Source organism: Sinocyclocheilus grahami, unplaced genomic scaffold (assembly GCF_001515645.1).
Source record: "Sinocyclocheilus grahami isolate Dianchi unplaced genomic scaffold, SAMN03320097.WGS_v1.1 scaffold965.1, whole genome shotgun sequence".
Taxonomy (NCBI): Eukaryota; Metazoa; Chordata; class Actinopteri; order Cypriniformes; family Cyprinidae; genus Sinocyclocheilus; species Sinocyclocheilus grahami.
Genome location: NW_015506144.1, coordinates 46,767 through 65,763, shown reverse-complemented (window position 1 = coordinate 65,763; position 18,997 = coordinate 46,767). Strand labels below are relative to the sequence as shown.

The following is an 18,997-nucleotide window of genomic DNA, read 5'->3' as shown; positions in this document are numbered from 1 at the left end:
ACACACACACACGCTCTCTCTCTCTCTCTCTCTCTCTCTCTCTCACACACTCACACACACACACACACGCTCTCGCTCTCGCTCTCTCTCTCTCTCTCACACACACACACACACACACATCTGGTGAAACCACGCTCCTGCTCGCCACGTCTTCTGCTCGTTGTGGCATGATAACGATCGGATTGAGCAAAGTGTGTGTCGGAATTGGAAGTATTTTGGGAATCGTTCGGTTAAAGCATCTGTTGAATCGATCAGTAGCGTGGTTTCTCTGCGTGAGCTTCAGTAGCCTAGCTCTGCACAATCACACTCCTGGGTCAAAAATGAGTTTGATGCCAATGTCTCTTCAATTGGCAGCCGGTTCAACAGGAGCACAGGAGCCTCATCTTGCCGTTTTTCACCCAGAGTTGTGTTTGTGCTGTAGTTTTAGTCCTGTAGTCTTTGTGCCCTCTAGTGTTGCAGTTCCACACCAAACACTGACGCAGTCCGGCTGGAGTAGTTACTAGTCGAGTGTGTGTGTGTGTGTGTGTGTGTGTTCATGACAGTACAATGAGACGTGTTTTTCTCTCTCATTGATACTGATGCTCTCGCTCATAATAAATGTTTTATTTGTTTTTGCATCTTTTCTCTTCAGTTGTTGTTTTGGGGGGGGGGGCAGTTCAAATTCTCACAAATACGTTTTGGGCAATAAGTTGAATGACCGAGGAACAGAAGATCTTCAAATTGTTGCCATATGATCCTGATGGAGACAACCAAAAAGGATGTGAGGCTGTGTCTTTGCAGCACTTGACCTGATATCTGTATTATTGAAACTATGCCCTGTGTGTAGTTTGTCGTTATTCCAAACTATTTTTGGTCAGAATCACTTTGTGTTTTACTCCGTTAACAACATAAAACAGGCTCATCAAACAGGGTTTGTGTACTATTTAATCTTTGTGGAAATAGTTTCAACTGAACGTGATCTGAACAAATTGATCCCGTGAACCTCACAAAAGACCTTTACAAGGCCTCTGCTAAAGACCTCAAACGTGAGCCACACTCAAGCTGTGAATGTTGAATATCATGATGTACTAATAACATCTGAGGTACGTCTGAGAATCGGCACCGCTGCTCTGTTCCTCACCTGACCACTGTCTTTAGTGGAGGAATAGGATTTAACTTTTACATGTGTTTGAGATGGTTATTGTCAGCTGCAGGTGTCGTAGTGTTAGCTTCAGCATCACAATCGAACACACTCTCTCTTCACTGGTGTAGATGTTCTCTCTCTGTCTGTCTCTTCACGTGTCTGCGGTCTCTCTCAGGCGTGTAAAGCTCAGCCCGGGTCGTCAGGTGGGGCTCATGGCTCCGGTCAGTCGCTGCCCCCCCACGTGAGTCCACTGGATCAGGCTGAGGATCAGTCCAGTCCAGCCAAGAAGAAGAGGACTGCCAGCCCAGCCAAGGTTTGTGCTCCGTCTGCTCCGCTCAGCGCATCGCTGATATAATGACAGCAGTAATAATCACATCTCTGTCTCTTCACATCACTCCTCAGAGTTCTACAGAGTCTTGGACCCACAGTTCAGCACAGCCACCAGCTCCCAACTGGTACCCGTCTCCTCAGAAGCTGCAGGTGAGAGCATGATGAACACCTCATTAGGGATGGAACGATTACTGGTTTGATGATAAATCATGATAAAATTCCCCACAGTTAGTATTGTAACGTTGGCGCAGTTGCAGCTTGTACTTATTAAAACAAATAGAACAAGAAACAAGTAGCATTAATAGTCAGTCATTTATTTTAGTTAAGATTTGCTATGGTAAGTTTGAACAGATTTTTATTGTAAAATAATAGAACATTAGGTCATGAATATTTTCTCAAAAGTCATGGAAATGTATTGGTAAAAATGTGTGCGAACCCTGCCTTGGGCAGTGCTTCTCACACAGGAGATCTTCCAATCTGTTTTTCCTGATGTGACATCCATGACCGTTACTGAGCTGTTTTGGGTTGACCACCTTTATTGTGAACGCTGATGATTATTGTCAGTGGTTTAATCCGTCGGTCACTCTTCGTCGTCTTCCACTCAGTTGCTGGAGCAGTTGCGAGTCAACCGTGCGAGTCTGAAGCCGCTTCAGCTGCAGATGTTGGAGCAGTTGGAGGCTCAGCTGTCAGCCATGCACCAGCAACAGGTACATCAGACCAGGACTCACGAAAACGTCTGAAGAAAAGAGTTTGAATCATGAGAAGTGCATTTGAGAATTCTTCAAACTCGCGGTTCTCTGTGATGCATCGTCTTCTCAAGACTGTGGTGACACATTGATTTTAAGGCTGTTTGTTTGACTTGCGCTTTCTTGACCCGTAAGTTTACAGTTGGATGTAATTTTTACCTGCAGATGAAGCAAAGCTCTTCTGGGCAAATACGAGCCAGCCTCCCCAACGGCCCCTCACTGCCTGCTCACCCCGCTCCGCTGTTAGCCAACGGCCCGCAGCCCCCTTCAGTCGGCAATAATCACACGCCAGGAACCAGAACCAACGGAGACGTGCCTTACCTGCACCCCAACACACTACCTCACAACTGCACAAGCCCAGGAGACACATGGAGGAGCCAGCGTCTCAACTCCACTCAGGTATGCACTTATACTCAAAACTGAGAGTTCAACACAATATAGAACAAACATGTGGTCATGACCCCGCCGCCTCCTGCACACCTCAGACCTGACAGGAACAATGAGATTTTCAGAGACATTGATCCATAAGTGTCTTTAGTGTGAAACATATCTCATCTAATGTACTTCAGCTTCAGTATTTAAAAAAACAAGACACCTCCTGAGCGTTAGAGACATGACTAAAAACCTGTCTGAATGATGCAGGTCTCAATAGTAGATTATCTGAACTATGTGCAGAAACGGCTTAATGCTAGCCCTAATCTGCTTCTGGTTCAAGATCTGAAAAATTGTTTAAGTGTCTTTAGTGTGAAACATATCTCATCTAATGTACTTCAGCTTCAGTATTTAAAAAAACAAGACACCTCCTGAGCATTAGACATGACTAAAAACCTGTCTGAATGATGCAGGTCTCAATAGTAGATTATCTGAACTATGTGCAGAAACGGCTTAATGCTAGCCCTAATCTGCTTCTGGTTCAAGATCTGAAAAATTGTTAGTATTCCATAATGTCATTGTTTTCCTCAATGCACAACATAAACATCTAAAAGGTTTTAAAGGGATAGTTCACCCAAAAGTGAAAATTCCATCATTAATTACTTGCCCTCATGTCCTTTCAAACCTGTTGGACCTTCATCTTTGGAACACAATTTAAGATGTTTTTGATGAAATCCGAGAGCTTTCTGACCCTCCATAAACAGCAATGCGACCGACACGGAAGTGAAATCCTTGAATTTTTTTTTCTTTGCGCACAAAGTATTCTTGTAGCTGCGTAACAGTACGGTTGAGCCACTGATGTCACATGGACTATTTTACCGATGTTCTTACTATCTTTCTGGGCCATAAAATGTTTCAGTTGCGTTGCTGTCTATGAAGGGTCAGAGAGCTCTCGGATTTCATCAAAAACATCTTAATTTGCATTTCGAAGATGAACGAAGGTCTTGCGTGTTTGGAACGACATGAGGGTGAGTAATTAATGACAGAATTTTCATTTTTGGGTGAACTATCCCTTTGTGACCCTTTAACTAGCAAAAAGGCCATGTTTAGCTGTGCCCCACATTAACCTGTTACCTCATGACTTCCCTCTTAAAGCAACATTAATTCTACAAATCTGACATCCAGCAGGCAACACTTTCTGTGTCATGGGACGATCATAAGCAAATAATCTCATCACGTCTTTTCATTTTCACATTTTGTGTGGAGTGCGTTGAAACTTGGCAACACGCTTCCTGAATTACAAACCCAAAAGCAGCGTTTATCACTTTCTCTCCTCGTTTATGTTTGAGTTGACTTGAGCTTAATAATGGCACTATTGTTTTTTCGATCTGAGTGTGATCTGACTCCATTATTGAGTTTCTATTGATTCTGGTGGTGGTGACTTCTGAATTTCCTCCCGATTCAGGGGCTTCAGAAAGGTCCGGGTTCGCATTGGGCAGGTCCTAATGGAGACCGGACTCTCTCTTCCAGTGCTTCAGCCGACGGCGGCCCTCACAATCAGGTTGGACTTCCCGCCACGACCCCATCGGAGCCAGCTGTCAATCATCTGTCCTCTCCTTCCTCCACGTCGTCCCCCGCTTCTTCCTCCTCGCAAACAGTTACCTCAGGTGCGCCCCACGGCACCGGCCCGACCAAAGAGAGCGCCGCCCTACAGGCCAACGGTTCCACTGCCGCTAACCACCACAGCCCCGACCGCTCCAGCGCCTCCTCGCCCGCCTCGTCCCCATCGCCCCGCTGCGCCGCGCCGGCCGCCGTTAACGGGAGCGGAGGGGGAGCGTGTTCGGAGGACTCTCGGAGCCCGCTGAAGCTGGAGCCGCCGGAGCTCTGCATCAAAGCAGCTTTCAAACAGTCTCGCTCGTCCTCCACCGTCTCCATTTACCCCACATCCACAGACGTCCTGAAGGCCTGCAGGTACGCCGAGCTCCTGTGGAGTGATGAGAGCATCGGCGCCCTCTAGTGGCAGCCCGTTGTTTCAGAGCTCACCTTTGAATGCTAAACATTTCCTGATCATTTACTCACCCCCATGTCATCCTACATGTTCATGTCTGTCTTTGTCGCAAAGAAATTGCGTTTTTTTTTTTTAGGAAAACATTCCAGAATTTTTCTCCATATTGTGGACTTCAGTGGTGGCCAGTGAGTTAAACGTCTAAAATGCAGTTTCAATCAAAGTGCTATACACGACCCCAGCCGAGGAATAAGGGTCTTATCTAGCGAAACCATCAGTCATTTTCTGAAAAACTATTATATTTATACACTTTTTAACCACATAATGCTTGGCTTGCTCTGCGATGCGTGTCTTTATTAGCTGATGTTGGAAAAGTCACGCGTGACGTAGCACAGTGATGAACAACAATAAAACAACGATGTTGCATGATTTTAAAGTTGGAGGAGAAAATGAGATGAAGTTTTTAAACGAAGTACAAAGATGAAGAACTAACCACGTGTGACCTTTCCAACATCAGCTCATAAAAACATGCATCGCAGAGCTAGAGCAAGCCAAACATTTGTGGTTAAAAAGTGTATACATATTTTTTTGAAAATGACCGATGGTTTCGCTAGATAAGACTCTTATTCCTCGGCTGGGGTCGTGTAGAGCTCTTTGATTGAAACTGCATTTTAAACGTTTAACTCACTGGCCACCACTGAAGTCCACTATGTGGAGAAAAATCCTGGAATGTTTTCTTCAAAAAACATGATTTCTTTGCGACTGAAAAAAGATAGACATGAACATCTTGGATGACATGGGGGGGTCAGTAAATTATCAGGAAATGTTTATTCTGGAAGTGAACTTATGCTTCAATGCTGTTCAGGATCTGCTTCACACGCTGCTGACACACAAATCTTTAAAAACTGCTGATGGACTAAAATGTCTGGTTAAACATTTTGACTGAGTCTGGGCACAGATCTAACCATAACCACACACCAAACATGCTCTTTACGTTTGTTTAGAATCGCTGCTTTAATGTTGTTTGCACAGCGAGTGGCACAGCGTGTTTCTCTTTGAGCTCCTACGGGTTTAAAGAGGTCATATGCGATTTCAAGCTTTCCTTTGTCTTTGGAGTGTTACAAGCTGTTCGGGAATAGATAAGATCCATAAAGTTGCAAAGACTAAAGTCTCAAACCCAAAGAGATATTGTTTATAAAAGTTAAGACTCGTCCACGCCTTCCTAAAACGCCTCGTTTAAACACGCCCCACATATCTACATCACTGTGTGGGAAGATCTGCATAACACCGCACAAATGTTTACGCAAAGAAGGCGTAACTTTTATTCTCGCTGTAGTATTGTTGTCGTGGAGACGCTGTGTGTTTCCAAATCTGGTGAGGGGCGTAACATTTCAGTCACACGCTTGAGGAATTCGGCCAATCACTGCACACTGGATAGCTGGCCAATCAGAGCACACTGCGCTTTTCTGAACCATGAGCTTCGTAAAAATTTTCAGAGAGGAGCAACAATAATGTACAGTATGTGGACAATGTGTTTTGTTTTTTTTTACCTTAAACTGCATAAACATTGCATTACACCAAATACACAAAATAATGTTGTTTTTATGTGTCATATTTGATACTGTAAAGCTGCTTTGACACAATCTGTATTGTTAAAAGCGCTAAATAAATAAAGGTGACGACTTCTTAGCATTGTCATATGACCGCTTTAAAACGTTGGAATTAAAGGACAAACTGTGAGAGCTATAAGCGTGAGTGTTGATCAGTGCACTTTAATCACGTCACAGACAAAACTACATTCTATACATTATATTTTGGTGATGTCACGCATTGAGCTTGAACAAAAAAACGCAGGCGAAATGTGCAATATTATTTTAATTTTGACCACAGTGAGCTTCCGTAGACTTGAGGGTGTTGTGCGTCAGCAGGTGTTTGACTTTATTTAACATTTCAGCTACGATTCGTTTTTAAATATTGTTTTATTTTGCAGAAATAACTTTTTTCTTCATGTGTAATGTCACGCTTATTTACAGGAATCTTGGGAAGAACGGTCTGTCGAGCAGCAGTATCCTGCTGAACAAGTGTCCGCCGCCGCGGCTTCCTCCTCCTCCGTCACCGCCGCTCGCTAAAGACAAACTCAACCCGCCGACGCCGAGCATCTATGTGAGCAGCGCACGCGCGACCCTGCCTAGCAATAATTAACACTGCGTATATGTGATGCGTGTCTCTTTATAAATGTGTGTTTGTTCATGTTTCAGTTGGAGAATAAAAGAGACGCATTCTTCCCGCCGCTGCACCAGTTCTGCACCAACCCCTCCAACCCTGTCACCGTCATCCGCGGCCTAGCTGGAGCCCTCAAACTAGGTTAGAGCTCACTCACACACTCTCTCTCACACACACACACACACACACTCAACACACACACACAGACTCACACACACACACACACACAGACACAGACTCACACACACACACAGACACACGCTCAACACACACATACTCATACTCTCTCACACTCATACTCGCACTTACACACACACACACACTTACTCACACACACACACACACTTACTCACACACACTTACACTCTCACATACTTACACACAAACTTGCACACACAATACTCACACACTTACACACACATACTCGCACTTACACACTCATACTTACTCACTCTCACACATACACACACTCTCTCTCTCTCTCTCCCTCTCACACACACTTACTCTCTCTCTCACACACACACACTCAACACACACACACAGTCTCTCACACACTCATACTCGCACTCACACACAGTCTCTCACACACACATTCACATATACGCTCACACACACACACGCACTCATACTCTCTCAGACACGCGCACACACTCACACACTCTCTCACACTCACACACTCATACTCGCACTTACACGCGCACACACACACACACACAACTCACATACACACACATACACACTCAACACACACACACAGTCTCTCACACACTCATACTCGCACTCACACACACACACACACATTCACATAAGCTCACACACTCAACACACACACACTCTCACACACTCAACACACGCACTCATACTCTCACACGCGCGCACACTCACACACTCACACTCGCACTTACACACACACTTGCATACACAATACGCGCTCACACACTTACACACACATACTCGCGCAAACACACACTCTCTCTCTCTCACACAGTTGCACACTCATACTCGCACACACACTTACTCTCTCACACACACACACTCTCTCACACACTCATACTCGCACTCACACACACACACACACACACACACACATTCACATAAGCTCACACACTCAACACACACACACTCTCACACACTCAACACACGCACTCATACTCTCACACGCGCGCACTCACACACTCACACTCGCACTTACACACACACTTGCATACACAATACTCGCTCACACACTTACACACACATACTCGCGCAAACACACACTCTCTCTCTCTCACACAGTTGCACACTCATACTCGCACACACACTTACTCTCTCACACACACACACACACACACTCTCTCACACACTCATACTCGCACCCACACTTACACACACTTATTTACACACACTCACTCTCTCTCTCACACACACACACACACACAGTGAACCACGGTTTATCATTATTAAATAAGTGTACAGGGGTTGCGCATATCCTCACAGAAACTGATATATGAAAAAGGAAGGAAAGGAAAGGATGTGTGGCCAAGTATGGTGACCCATACTTGGAATTTGTGCTCTGCATTTCACCCATCCAAGTGCACACACAGCAGTGAGAAGTGAACAAACACACACACAGCAGTGAACACGCACCCGGAGCAGTGGGCAGCATATTGCTTCATCACCCGGGGAGCAGTTGGTGGTTCGGTTCTTGCTCAAGGGTCTCCCCTCAGTCATGGTATTGAAGGTGGAAGAGAGCGCTTGGTCATTCACAATCCCTGTCGGACCTGAGACTCGAACCCGCAACCTTTGGGTTACAAGTCAGACTCTCTAACCATTAGGCCACGACTGCCCCTAAAGTTACAGTCTGTGTGAGCTCGTCCAGATCGGTGACAACAGCTTCAAAAACACTCCAGTCAGTGAGGTCGAAACAGGCTTGTAAATCGCGCTGTGCTTCATTAGTCCATCTTTTTACAGTCCTTAAAACAGGTTTAGCTGATTTCAGTTGGTTCTTGCTCAAGGGTCTCCCCTCAGTCATGGTATTGAAGGTGGAAGAGAGCGCTTGGTCATTCACAATCCCTGTCGGACCTGAGACTCGAACCCGCAACCTTTGGGTTACAAGTCAGACTCTCTAACCATTAGGCCACGACTGCCCCTAAAGTTACAGTCTGTGTGAGCTCGTCCAGATCGGTGACAACAGCTTCAAAAACACTCCAGTCAGTGAGGTCGAAACAGGCTTGTAAATCCCGCTGTGCTTCATTAGTCCATCTTTTTACAGTCCTTAAAACGGGTTTAGCTGATTTCAGTTTCTGCCTGTAGGTCGGTATAAGATGAACCAAACAGTGATCAGAGAGCCCCAAAGCTGCTCGTGGGACGGAGTTATATTTATCCTTTATTGCTGTGTAACAGTGATCCAATTTATTGCTGTCTCTGGTGGGGCATGTAATGTGCTACTTGTATTTTGGTAGTTCACGGGAGAGATTTGATTTGTTAAAATCTCCAAGAATTATTTAAATAGAGTCTGGGTACCTTTGCTCCATTTCAGTAATATGTTCGGCCAGCTGTTGCATCGCAGCACTTACGCACGCGTCCAGAAGAACGTACACATTCACGAGAATGAAAGAGGAAAACTCCTGCGGCGAGAACAAAGGTTTACAGTTTAAGAATAGTGCCTCTAAGTTAGGACCGCATACCTTTTCCAGGGTTGTTTCATCTAATAGAAACACAATCCAGCACCTCTGGTTTTCCCCGTTAACTCCGCGATGCGATCCGCTCTGAACAGTTGGAAGCCCGGCAGATGAAGCATGTTGTCCGGAATGGCTTCACTCAGCCAGGTTTCAGTGAAGCACAGCGCAGCAGAGTGTGAAAAGTCCTTGTTGGTGCGGGTGAGAAGTTCATCCGTTTTGTTGAGAAGGGAACCGACATTCGCGCGATGAATGCTTGGCAGCGCAGTTTGAAAGCCTCGCGCGGAGCTTAACCAGCATGCTTCCCTCTTCTGCGTCTGCACGCGTGTTTCAACAACACAGCTGTACCTCCAACTAGAATGTCCAACAAAACTTCAGAATAATCAAAAAACGGAAAAATGTGTCCCTGCAGCACAAAAGCAGTGTTGAGTCGCTGGGGGATATTTGTAGCAATAGCCAACAATACATTGTATGGGTCACAATTATACATTTCTCTTTTATGACAAAAATCATTAGGATATTAAGTAAAGATCATGTTCCATGAAGATATTTAGTAAATGTCCTACTGTAAATATATCAAAACTTAATGTTTGATTAGTAATATGCATTGCTAAGAACTTCATTTGGACAACTTTAAAGATGATTTTTTTGCACCCTCAGATTCCAGATTTTCAAATATTGTCCTCTCCTAACAAACCACACATCAATGGAAATATTATTTATTGTGTAATGTGGATTCTTGTGGGAATGATGTGTTTCTGTGCGGTTTCCATGGCAACTATAAAACCGATTGAGACTTGCTTTGCTCCATTGTTGCACAGAATTCAAGGACGTTTGGCCGGTTTGCTGGATGAAATGCAAAATTCTCTGACTGATTTACAGCTCACACTAGTATTATAGATTAGTATTATTATAGTCATTAGTATTATACAAATCTTTTGACAGTTGTGAAGCTTTTCTCTGCAGTACTTGGTCTGTCACATTATCAAATCAGTTATTAGGTGCTATAATATCATATGACAATTTTAAACATTAGTTACATGTGCATAAATACACTTGACAGATGCTTTTATCCAAACTCGGAAGTGTGTAACGCAAGCTCTTCTTGCTATGCTGACTTGATTTCAGATTTACATTTTTAGTCCATGTGGTTCTAACATGTTGCCGCAGGGGGAAATTAGCATAAAATGGTCAGTTTTCTCTTTCAGGTCAAGTACTGTCATAGTGGAACAAATTTTGCGGAGTAAATTAAACTGTTGGCAAGTGTACAGCAACTAAGGATTCGTAATGACATTTGGTTTAATGACAGACATTTAGAGGAAGCGGTTTCAGCCTGAGGTTAGTTACGGCCACAGTCACAGACAGCTGGACATCCGTATATCTGTGTAGATGTTTCTGTTGTTCAGACTGGACACTGCTGCGTTCACAGTGTTAACAGATGTCTTTAATGCCACAGGGACGGGGTTCGTCTAGATACACTGACAGATGCTCAAAAGGAGACAGGAAGAAATAGATTTTTACATATAAATAACATTTATATATCGCAATTATATATCTTTTTGAAAGACTCTTCAGCAAAACTGGACTTGTTTTCCCTGTGTTTGACGGGTTCGAGTGTTCCTGTGGTGCCATCAGCCAGTCAGTGTTTTCTTGATATTATTTTCCTGTGATATTAGGGTTGTGCCGATAGTATCATGTATCGATGATCATCAGAGATATCGCCTGTGGCTGATGCCTTTGACGATAGCAAGATTTATTATTATTATTATTATTATTATTATTATCCGGCTAGTAATACTATCTACTTCATATTAGGGCTTATTTGTTGCATTATATTTATTTTTCCGTGTTTTTACAGTGTTGAGCGTCAATCACACACGACTATGCTGAGCTTATGAATGCAATGGCCAATCCGAGGCGTTCAGATGAGTCACCGCTGACTGAACTCTGACTCGCGAGTTCTCTCATAAACAACAGTGCAGATGTGAGAATAAGAGATTTATTCATCATACAGAGTAGATTCACTGATTATAACGGGAGTGTTTGTAAAGTGCATAAACTCACGCTAGACTGAGCTTGTGAGGATGTTTGGATGTAACTTACGATGTTTCTATTTATTTGTTAAATACAAATTCACGTTAGGCTGCTTTTAGCCGAATGCTGGAGTTGGTTCACATTCCGGCAATGAAGCGAAGTAAATACATAAATTAGCAGGATAATATCGTGTATCGCGATCTCACAGGCTGACGATAGTATGATATGAACATTGAGCATGTCGCCCAACACTATGGTATATGAAGCAAACGCTCATCCGGTGAGAGCGGCAGGTTTGTGTGGTCCGTACAGGTGTTCTCCGGGTGTTTCTGATCGGTGTAGTTGAACACCTGTAGGATCATGTTTGTATTCTCGGTCTCTGTAGATTTGGGCCTGTTCTCCACGAAGACACTAGTAGAGGCAAACCCGGAGCACCTGGTGGAGGTGCGGACGCAGCTGTGTCAGCCGGCCGATGAGAACTGGGACGCCAGCGGTCTGAAGAAGCAGTGGCGCTGCGAGAGCATCCGCTCCTACACCACCATCTCCACATACGCACAGTACCAGGCCTCGTCCTTCCAGGAGTCGCTGCGGGTGAGACGCACGCGCACAGATCGCAGCTCATTACAGCTAGCATTAGAGCTGGGGATCCAATACCAGTCCCATTTGACAACCGGAGATGCGTGCGCCTTTCAAGTCTGCTTAACAATTCCTGCGTTCGCATTTTAATGTGATATAAAACTATTTAAGCGCAGGAACGGAAAGAACTTGTTTGTGTACAGCGCAGACGTATGTAGCATATAGCATGTCATGATAGAAAATTTTGGCCATATCGTCCAGCCCTACGTTAGCACAATGATCGGTTACGTGTGGCATTTTGCATATTAAATAACCGTGTTTGTGTGGTTTCAGGAAGAGAATGAGAAGAAGGGCCAGAAGGAGCTGTCAGACTCTGAAGCGACGTCATCAGAAACGTGAGTGTCGCTCGCCTAACGTCCGCTGAAGTGCTTTAGCAGCGCTGACGTAACCCTGCGCTTACTCTCTCCCGTCTGCTCAGTGTTCCCAGGAGGCGGAAGGGTCCTTTCAAACAAGTCAAGTTTGGGACGAACATTGACGTCTCCGATGAAAAGAAGTGAGTTTTCATGAGGTTTCCTTTTTGCACTTCTTGTCAAGTTGTTTGTGATTGCAAGCAGTAGGGGTGTGCTATATTGACCAAATATTATATCTCTACATTTTCTGAGATTTTATTGACAACGATAATTAGACTATATTGTGCTGATATCTTAAGGACTGTCGTGGACAGCTGACTCCTAAAGTTTTTGATATTCTTCATATTCTGTGTGATGGTGATAGAAATTAATCTTTTTCAACAAGTTTTAATTGATTTTTACCTTTTATGGGCATTTTCTACCTATAAAGCCATTTTCTTTCTGAAAGTGTGCATAATCTTTTTAGTCAGATTTTTACGTTTAATCAGTCAATTAGAATAATAAGACATTTGGGCTGTTACCATACAAATGAAATCAGTATCAACTAAATTAATCTTAGCAATGCAGAGGAGAAACAGAAGTCTGAAGAGGCATTTAGATGTGTTTACACACTGTTTAATGCAGCTCAGAGGAACATGAATGCTTTAACCTGCAGTTACAAATACATAAATAATATTTTGATATTTTAAACACAAAATAAATGTGTTTATTTATTTAAATGTGAAGTTAAAACCGCCAGCAGGTGGCAGCAAGTCACTGTTAATAAGTGAGTCACTGCGAATCGAATCATTTAAACGAGTGATTCATTCAGGAACGAAACACCGTCGTGTTGCTCAGAGACACAAAACAGCGCTGTGGCTGTGTTTGGAATTATTTTTGTTGTTGAAATAGAGCAAAAACAGGCAATATGGTGTCTAACCCGTAAGTCTCTTAATTAACTTCTAGTTTATTGAACTATTGTAAAAAAATCTATATCACATTAGTAATCCTGCTGATTTTTAGAGAAAAAACACCACTCTGTGATATTGATTAACTATATGAAATGATATAAAAATATAAATTTTCTGCCCCCATATCCTAAATGTTTTAATCGTTTTAAATGCCTTTTAATAGTCTAACCTAGTAGACTTCACGTCATGTATGTGTGCACTGTTTTTTTTTTTCTTCTCGATAATGTCAAATCACACATCGTTAAAAAAACAATGACGACATTATCGCAGACGATGTATATCGCACACCCCTAGCAAGCAGTGATTTCAGATTTCCTGAGTTTAACATGTCTCTGAATGCAGTTTACGAGGCTGTGAGAATGACAGTCCACAGCTTTACTGTAATGTAAGTCTGCCAGTCAAATAAAGCCGAGGCGCTGCCCCCTGCAGGTGGAAGCTGCAGCTGCAGGAACTCAGTAAGCTGCCTGCGTTTGCGCGTGTGGTGTCTGCCGGGAACCTGCTGAGTCACGTGGGGCACAGCATTCTGGGTATGAACACGGTCCAGCTCTTCATGAAAGTCCCAGGCAGCAGAACTCCAGGTGAGACGCCGCTGTTATCGTGACGCTTCAGAAGCGCAGTCAAACCAGTCTGTCGCAGCCGGTCACGTGATCTCTCTGTTCATGTTCAGGCCATCAGGAGCATAATAACTTCTGCGCCGTCAACATCAACATCGGGCCGGGCGACTGCGAGTGGTTTGCCGTGCCGGAGCCGTACTGGGGCGTGATGAGCGAGTTCTGTGAGAAGTATGTGCACGGCTCTTGTGAACGTTTCGTTAAATCGTCTGACGGATCTTAATGTGGCTTCTGTTGATATTCAAGAGTCTCTCTTTCAGGAACAACATAAACTTCCTGAAGGGCTCGTGGTGGCCGAATCTGGAGGATCTGTACGAGGCTAACGTGCCGGTGTACCGCTTCATCCAGCGGCCTGGAGATCTGGTGTGGCTGAACACGGGGACGGTGCACTGGGGTCAGGCCATCGGCTGGTGCAATAACATCTCGTGGAGCGTGGGCCCTCTTACCGGTGCGCAGATGTTCAGCCTGGCTCTCTGCATGTTTCTGGCTTGTTGTGTGATTGTCATGTTTGTCTGTTTCCTGCAGCGTATCAGTACAAGCTGGCCGTCGAACGTTACGAGTGGAACAAACTCCAGAGTGTCAAATCTATGGTTCCCATGGTGCATCTGTCCTGGAACATGGCGAGGAACATTAAAGTGTCCGACCACAAGCTGTTTGAGATGATCAAGTGAGTGTGGCGTTTCCTCGATCGATGTTAGGGGTGTTGAAATTAATCGTGTCTACGAAATACTATTTCACGTTAACAATATATTTCACAACATAGTCATTAATATATGTAGTTATTCTGAAAATCGACAAAAAGGACTTTGTATAATAACTCAAATACTTCAGAAAGGAAAATTGCTTCACCTTTTTTTTCTTCTTTTATTTGGTAAATTATTACTATAAATTAGTTACAAAACACTTATAGATTTTTCTTGCCACCAACTGATTGGCATTAAATGCAACTTGTAGGTTAAATTAAACTTTGAATAAGGAGTTTCTAAAGTATTTTTAAATCTAATGTTGTTTTTCTTCAAACAGCTTATAACCTCTAAATATTCATAATAAATTGCATTTACTTCCTTTTAATTTTGTAAGATACTATTAAAGGGCACCAATTATGCCCTATTTTATAAGATTGTAATATTGGTCTTGGGTGTCCCCAGAATGTGTCTGAAGTTTCAGCCCAAAATTCCCCACAGATCACATATTATAACAGCTGGAAAATGTCATTTTTGGGGTGTGTCTAAAAAAGAGCTGTTTTGGAGTGCATCACTTTAAATGCAAATGAGCTGCATATTCCCGCCCCGTCTCCAGAAGAGGCGTAGTGTAAATGTCTTATATTACCTTGAAAAATGAGAGTAATACACAGCGTCCTCGGCAGCTCAGATGTTGGGAGAAAATGAAGACTCTTATGTTCAGTCTTGCATCCAAACACAGAGCCCCGGGATTGCTTGCGCGACACTGTTGACGTTACAGCTGCTCGAGAGCGGAGAACATGAAGAACCGCGTAATCAGCTGCTGTGGGCGGGGCCTAAACAATGTGATGTCACACTGCGTGAGAATCAAAACAGCAGGTCTAGTGACACTGACTTGGTTTAAAGGGGATTAAAAAATGAGTGGGTGGATTTTTATCATTGTAGGGTGGTTGCATTCACACACTGCCAACACACATTTATGTCCAAACAAGTAAAATAGGTGCCCTTTAATACTAGTTATATTGTTTAAATTTGTTCCCTGGAATCTACCTATTATACTGTGTTTTTAAGGGGCTTGTTTTGCTTTTCTTTGTGATAACTGGCAACCCTTCACCTGGAGCTTTATTCAAGAGAGGGAAGAGTTAGTGACTAGAAAGGAGAGCAGCAGTATGCATACTGAACATCAGCTAGACAGCTACTGTTAGAGACGAGTCTAAGAAGTTTAAACTATACACACCTTACATTTTGACTCGCACGGTGAAGACTGACATGACGCGTGTGTGTGTGTGTGTGTGTGTGTGTGCGCGCGCGCATGCATCGTAATAATGCGATCGCTTCATTTGAGCATCAAGCTGAGACTAGAGAGAATTGCGGTGGCAGGATAGTGTTTCAGTGTTTTACTGTAGATATGCTTTCATTTCTGTCGTTTGGAGGGCAGTACCTATTAGATGCACAAACTCACGTACTGACAGACTTTCGCTGTGCTTTGTGTGTGTGCTTATCCTGAAGCTCGATCGCAGCTGGGTTAAACACACTTGCGTCTCTGAATACTTGTATGATAGGAACTTGATGTAAACACTGAGTTATGTTTTCAGAACAGCACAAAACATCTGATATGTGGAAGCAGATCTGTGCATTAGTGTGAATGCAGTCGATTAAAGCTGCCACTGTCTGTGATCTCAGCAGTAATAATCAAACAGCAATAATGCTGAGGGAAAAAGATAAACCCATAACTATTGACTGTCTGTAAACCTTCGGATTCTTAGAACACTCTCAGATACTGAAAGTACGTTTTGTTAATCACTTGTAATCGTCTTTTCCCCCTTTATTACTTTATATTGGCTTGTATGTTTTGAAGCTATTTTTAGTTGGTTAAATTCTTAACTATTGTTTTGATTTATTATTCATTTGTAATTATTTTAAAGAGTAGCCTGCTTATGTAATTTAATGAAAATGCACAAAATAAATTTGATATGAAAAATGTAACCATGTGCTGTAATACTGAATATTGAGGATGAGACGCATCGTGATATCGAATCCTGACTCCAGTGAGGATTCACACTCCTAATCCTAGTCTCTGTCCCCTCTGATGATCTGGATCGAATGGTAAAACATGTCTCTGGTGCACAGGTTCTGTCTGCTGCGGACGCTCAAGCAGTGTCAGACGATTAAAGAGGCGCTGGTGTCTGCTGGGAAGGAGACGGTCTGGCACAGAAGAAGCCGAGATGAGCCGGCTCATTACTGCAGCATCTGTGAGGTGAGTGCTGGACTCTACAGCAGAATAACTGTCCGCGCTCATCTGAATCACGCTCCTGTGCTGCTGTGTTCCAGGTGGAGGTGTTTAACCTGCTCTTTGTGACGAGCCACAGTTACTCCAGGAAGTCCTGCGTGGTTCAGTGTCAGGATTGCGCTCGGAAGGCCAGCAGCGAGCTCGACGGTTTCGTGGTGCTGCAGCAGTTCAGGATGGAGGACCTCATGCAGGTTTACGACCAGTTCTCATTAGTAAGTCGCTTTATTTGACTGAATATGCCGTTTATGTACTAGAGTGTGTCCTTTTGTTCGTACAGCAGATTAACTAGTGACTGTTCAAGCAGCGTTTGCAGGTTTAGTCACGGTTTGTGTCTGAATTGAGACATCACTGGCTTCTGTGTGTGAGTCATGACATGAGCAGCGTGCAGGGTTGGAAAGGTCATGGAAATTTATTGGTTAAAAATGTGTATAAACCCTGAGCATGAATAACGCTCTGCGCTCACCTTGTGTTTTGTAGGCTCCTGCTCTGCATTCGTCTTCATCTTGACATTAAGACGCTGTACATGTGGAGAATATCGCATTACAGGAACTCTCTAAACGGACCATTTCTGATATTCAGGACCGTGGCGCTCGTCTCTCGCGTGGCTGGGGACCATCGGAGAGCACGGGACCGTCGACTCAAGTGGCTGTGTGTGTCTATGCAACCTGTTTATAAACTGCAGCGTGTGACTGTGGCCTGCGGGGGGCGCTAGTGAGGAACTTCCCCTCTACACACCTCTTCCTGAACGGCCGCTCGCCTCTGCTTCACGTGAGAAATTAATCACAAAAACTGGGGAGGAATTTATGGGAAACTGGTTTTGTACATATTGTCTGTCACAACCGGCATCGTCACTTACAGACTACTGACTTGAGACGTTCTTTTTGTATTTTGTTAACATGCTGAAACCTGAAATCTCTTTCCTCGTGTCTCAAGGCTTCGCCTTCACGGAGCGCTAGCCTAGCTTTTTGTACGGTAGATAGCGATTTTACGACGACTTTGGATGGCAAAATCTACAAAAAAAAAAAATATTTGTAATGTGAAGAATTAGGTGATATATAATTTTTTACTGCTTTTATGTTTGACCTGTCTCGTTCTTTTGACACCATGTTGGATATTTTGTTTCTTAGGTAAGAAAAAGGAAAAAATTGTGGAAAAAAACATAACAGCCAAGTCACAAAGAAAATGGGTTGCACATAGAGTAAGGAATAAAGTTTAAATGGTCTGTTTTTTTCCTTCCTTGTTTGTTTCTAATCCTGATGTACATTTACACTATTTATAAATACCTATTTATTGCTTGAAGATATTTGTGGATGGAATGCTGTTATTTTTCCCAGAGTACCTGCCATTAAATTTGAAGGAGTTTGGTCATTTAAACTACTCCTGCATTTTTCTATATAGAATTAAACCGCTTAGTAAGCATTGTACAGAAACTATAAAATTGTTTTATTGTTTGAAGAATGTTTTATGAGTTATTAAACAAGTTGTCAACATATGTGCCGACACGTGGAGATCCTTCTCTTGGCCTCCTCTTAAATCTGTATGATTGCAAAAAAAAATGTTTGTATACAGTGACAATTGTCAAGTGTTTTGAAATATTAGTTTATTTTAAAATGCTCGTTCCCTTTTAAAGTTTTTTTTTTTTTTGTGTTGTTGTTGTCGGACAAGACCTGCAGCCTTGCTAGAAGATTCGCAACAATACCCCATTCACTATCACTGTATACAGTAATTAAGTCACACTCATGAGGTCTGTTACTATTGAACAGGCCTTTTGAAACCTCCAGAAAGGTTCAAGTTCATCTGCGTTCACTGACAAACATTTACAAATGGACTTCTTGTTTACGTCTGACGTGTAGCGTGTCTGCTCTTAACGAGTGTTCCTCGGTGAGAAGACGTTCCTCCAGAAGTCTTGTGCTTCAGGAGCCGCTTGAATGTGGTTTGGTCTTCTGAGTGTGTGTGTGTGAGAGAGAGAGAGTGTGAGAGTGTGTGTGTG

At 43.4% G+C, this 18,997-nt stretch overlaps 1 protein-coding gene across 1 annotated transcript in view; it reads left to right on the top strand.

The window, feature by feature from the left end:
* The window catches only part of LOC107564831 (lysine-specific demethylase 6A-like), a 38,349-nt gene extending 20,303 nt beyond the window's left edge, over positions 1-18,046 (top strand). The window contains exons 14-30 of the mRNA XM_016250004.1: positions 1,299-1,436; positions 1,526-1,603; positions 2,059-2,160; positions 2,365-2,598; positions 4,037-4,542; positions 6,610-6,739; positions 6,835-6,940; positions 11,876-12,081; positions 12,400-12,461; positions 12,545-12,619; positions 13,856-14,004; positions 14,094-14,208; positions 14,298-14,485; positions 14,563-14,704; positions 16,848-16,974; positions 17,049-17,219; positions 17,587-18,046. Coding sequence (XP_016105490.1) covers positions 1,299-1,436; positions 1,526-1,603; positions 2,059-2,160; positions 2,365-2,598; positions 4,037-4,542; positions 6,610-6,739; positions 6,835-6,940; positions 11,876-12,081; positions 12,400-12,461; positions 12,545-12,619; positions 13,856-14,004; positions 14,094-14,208; positions 14,298-14,485; positions 14,563-14,704; positions 16,848-16,974; positions 17,049-17,219; positions 17,587-17,682 — 2,625 coding nt within the window. The 3' untranslated portion in view covers positions 17,683-18,046. The remainder of the gene's footprint in view (positions 1-1,298; positions 1,437-1,525; positions 1,604-2,058; positions 2,161-2,364; positions 2,599-4,036; positions 4,543-6,609; positions 6,740-6,834; positions 6,941-11,875; positions 12,082-12,399; positions 12,462-12,544; positions 12,620-13,855; positions 14,005-14,093; positions 14,209-14,297; positions 14,486-14,562; positions 14,705-16,847; positions 16,975-17,048; positions 17,220-17,586) is intronic.
* The last annotated feature ends 951 nt before the right edge of the window (positions 18,047-18,997 follow it).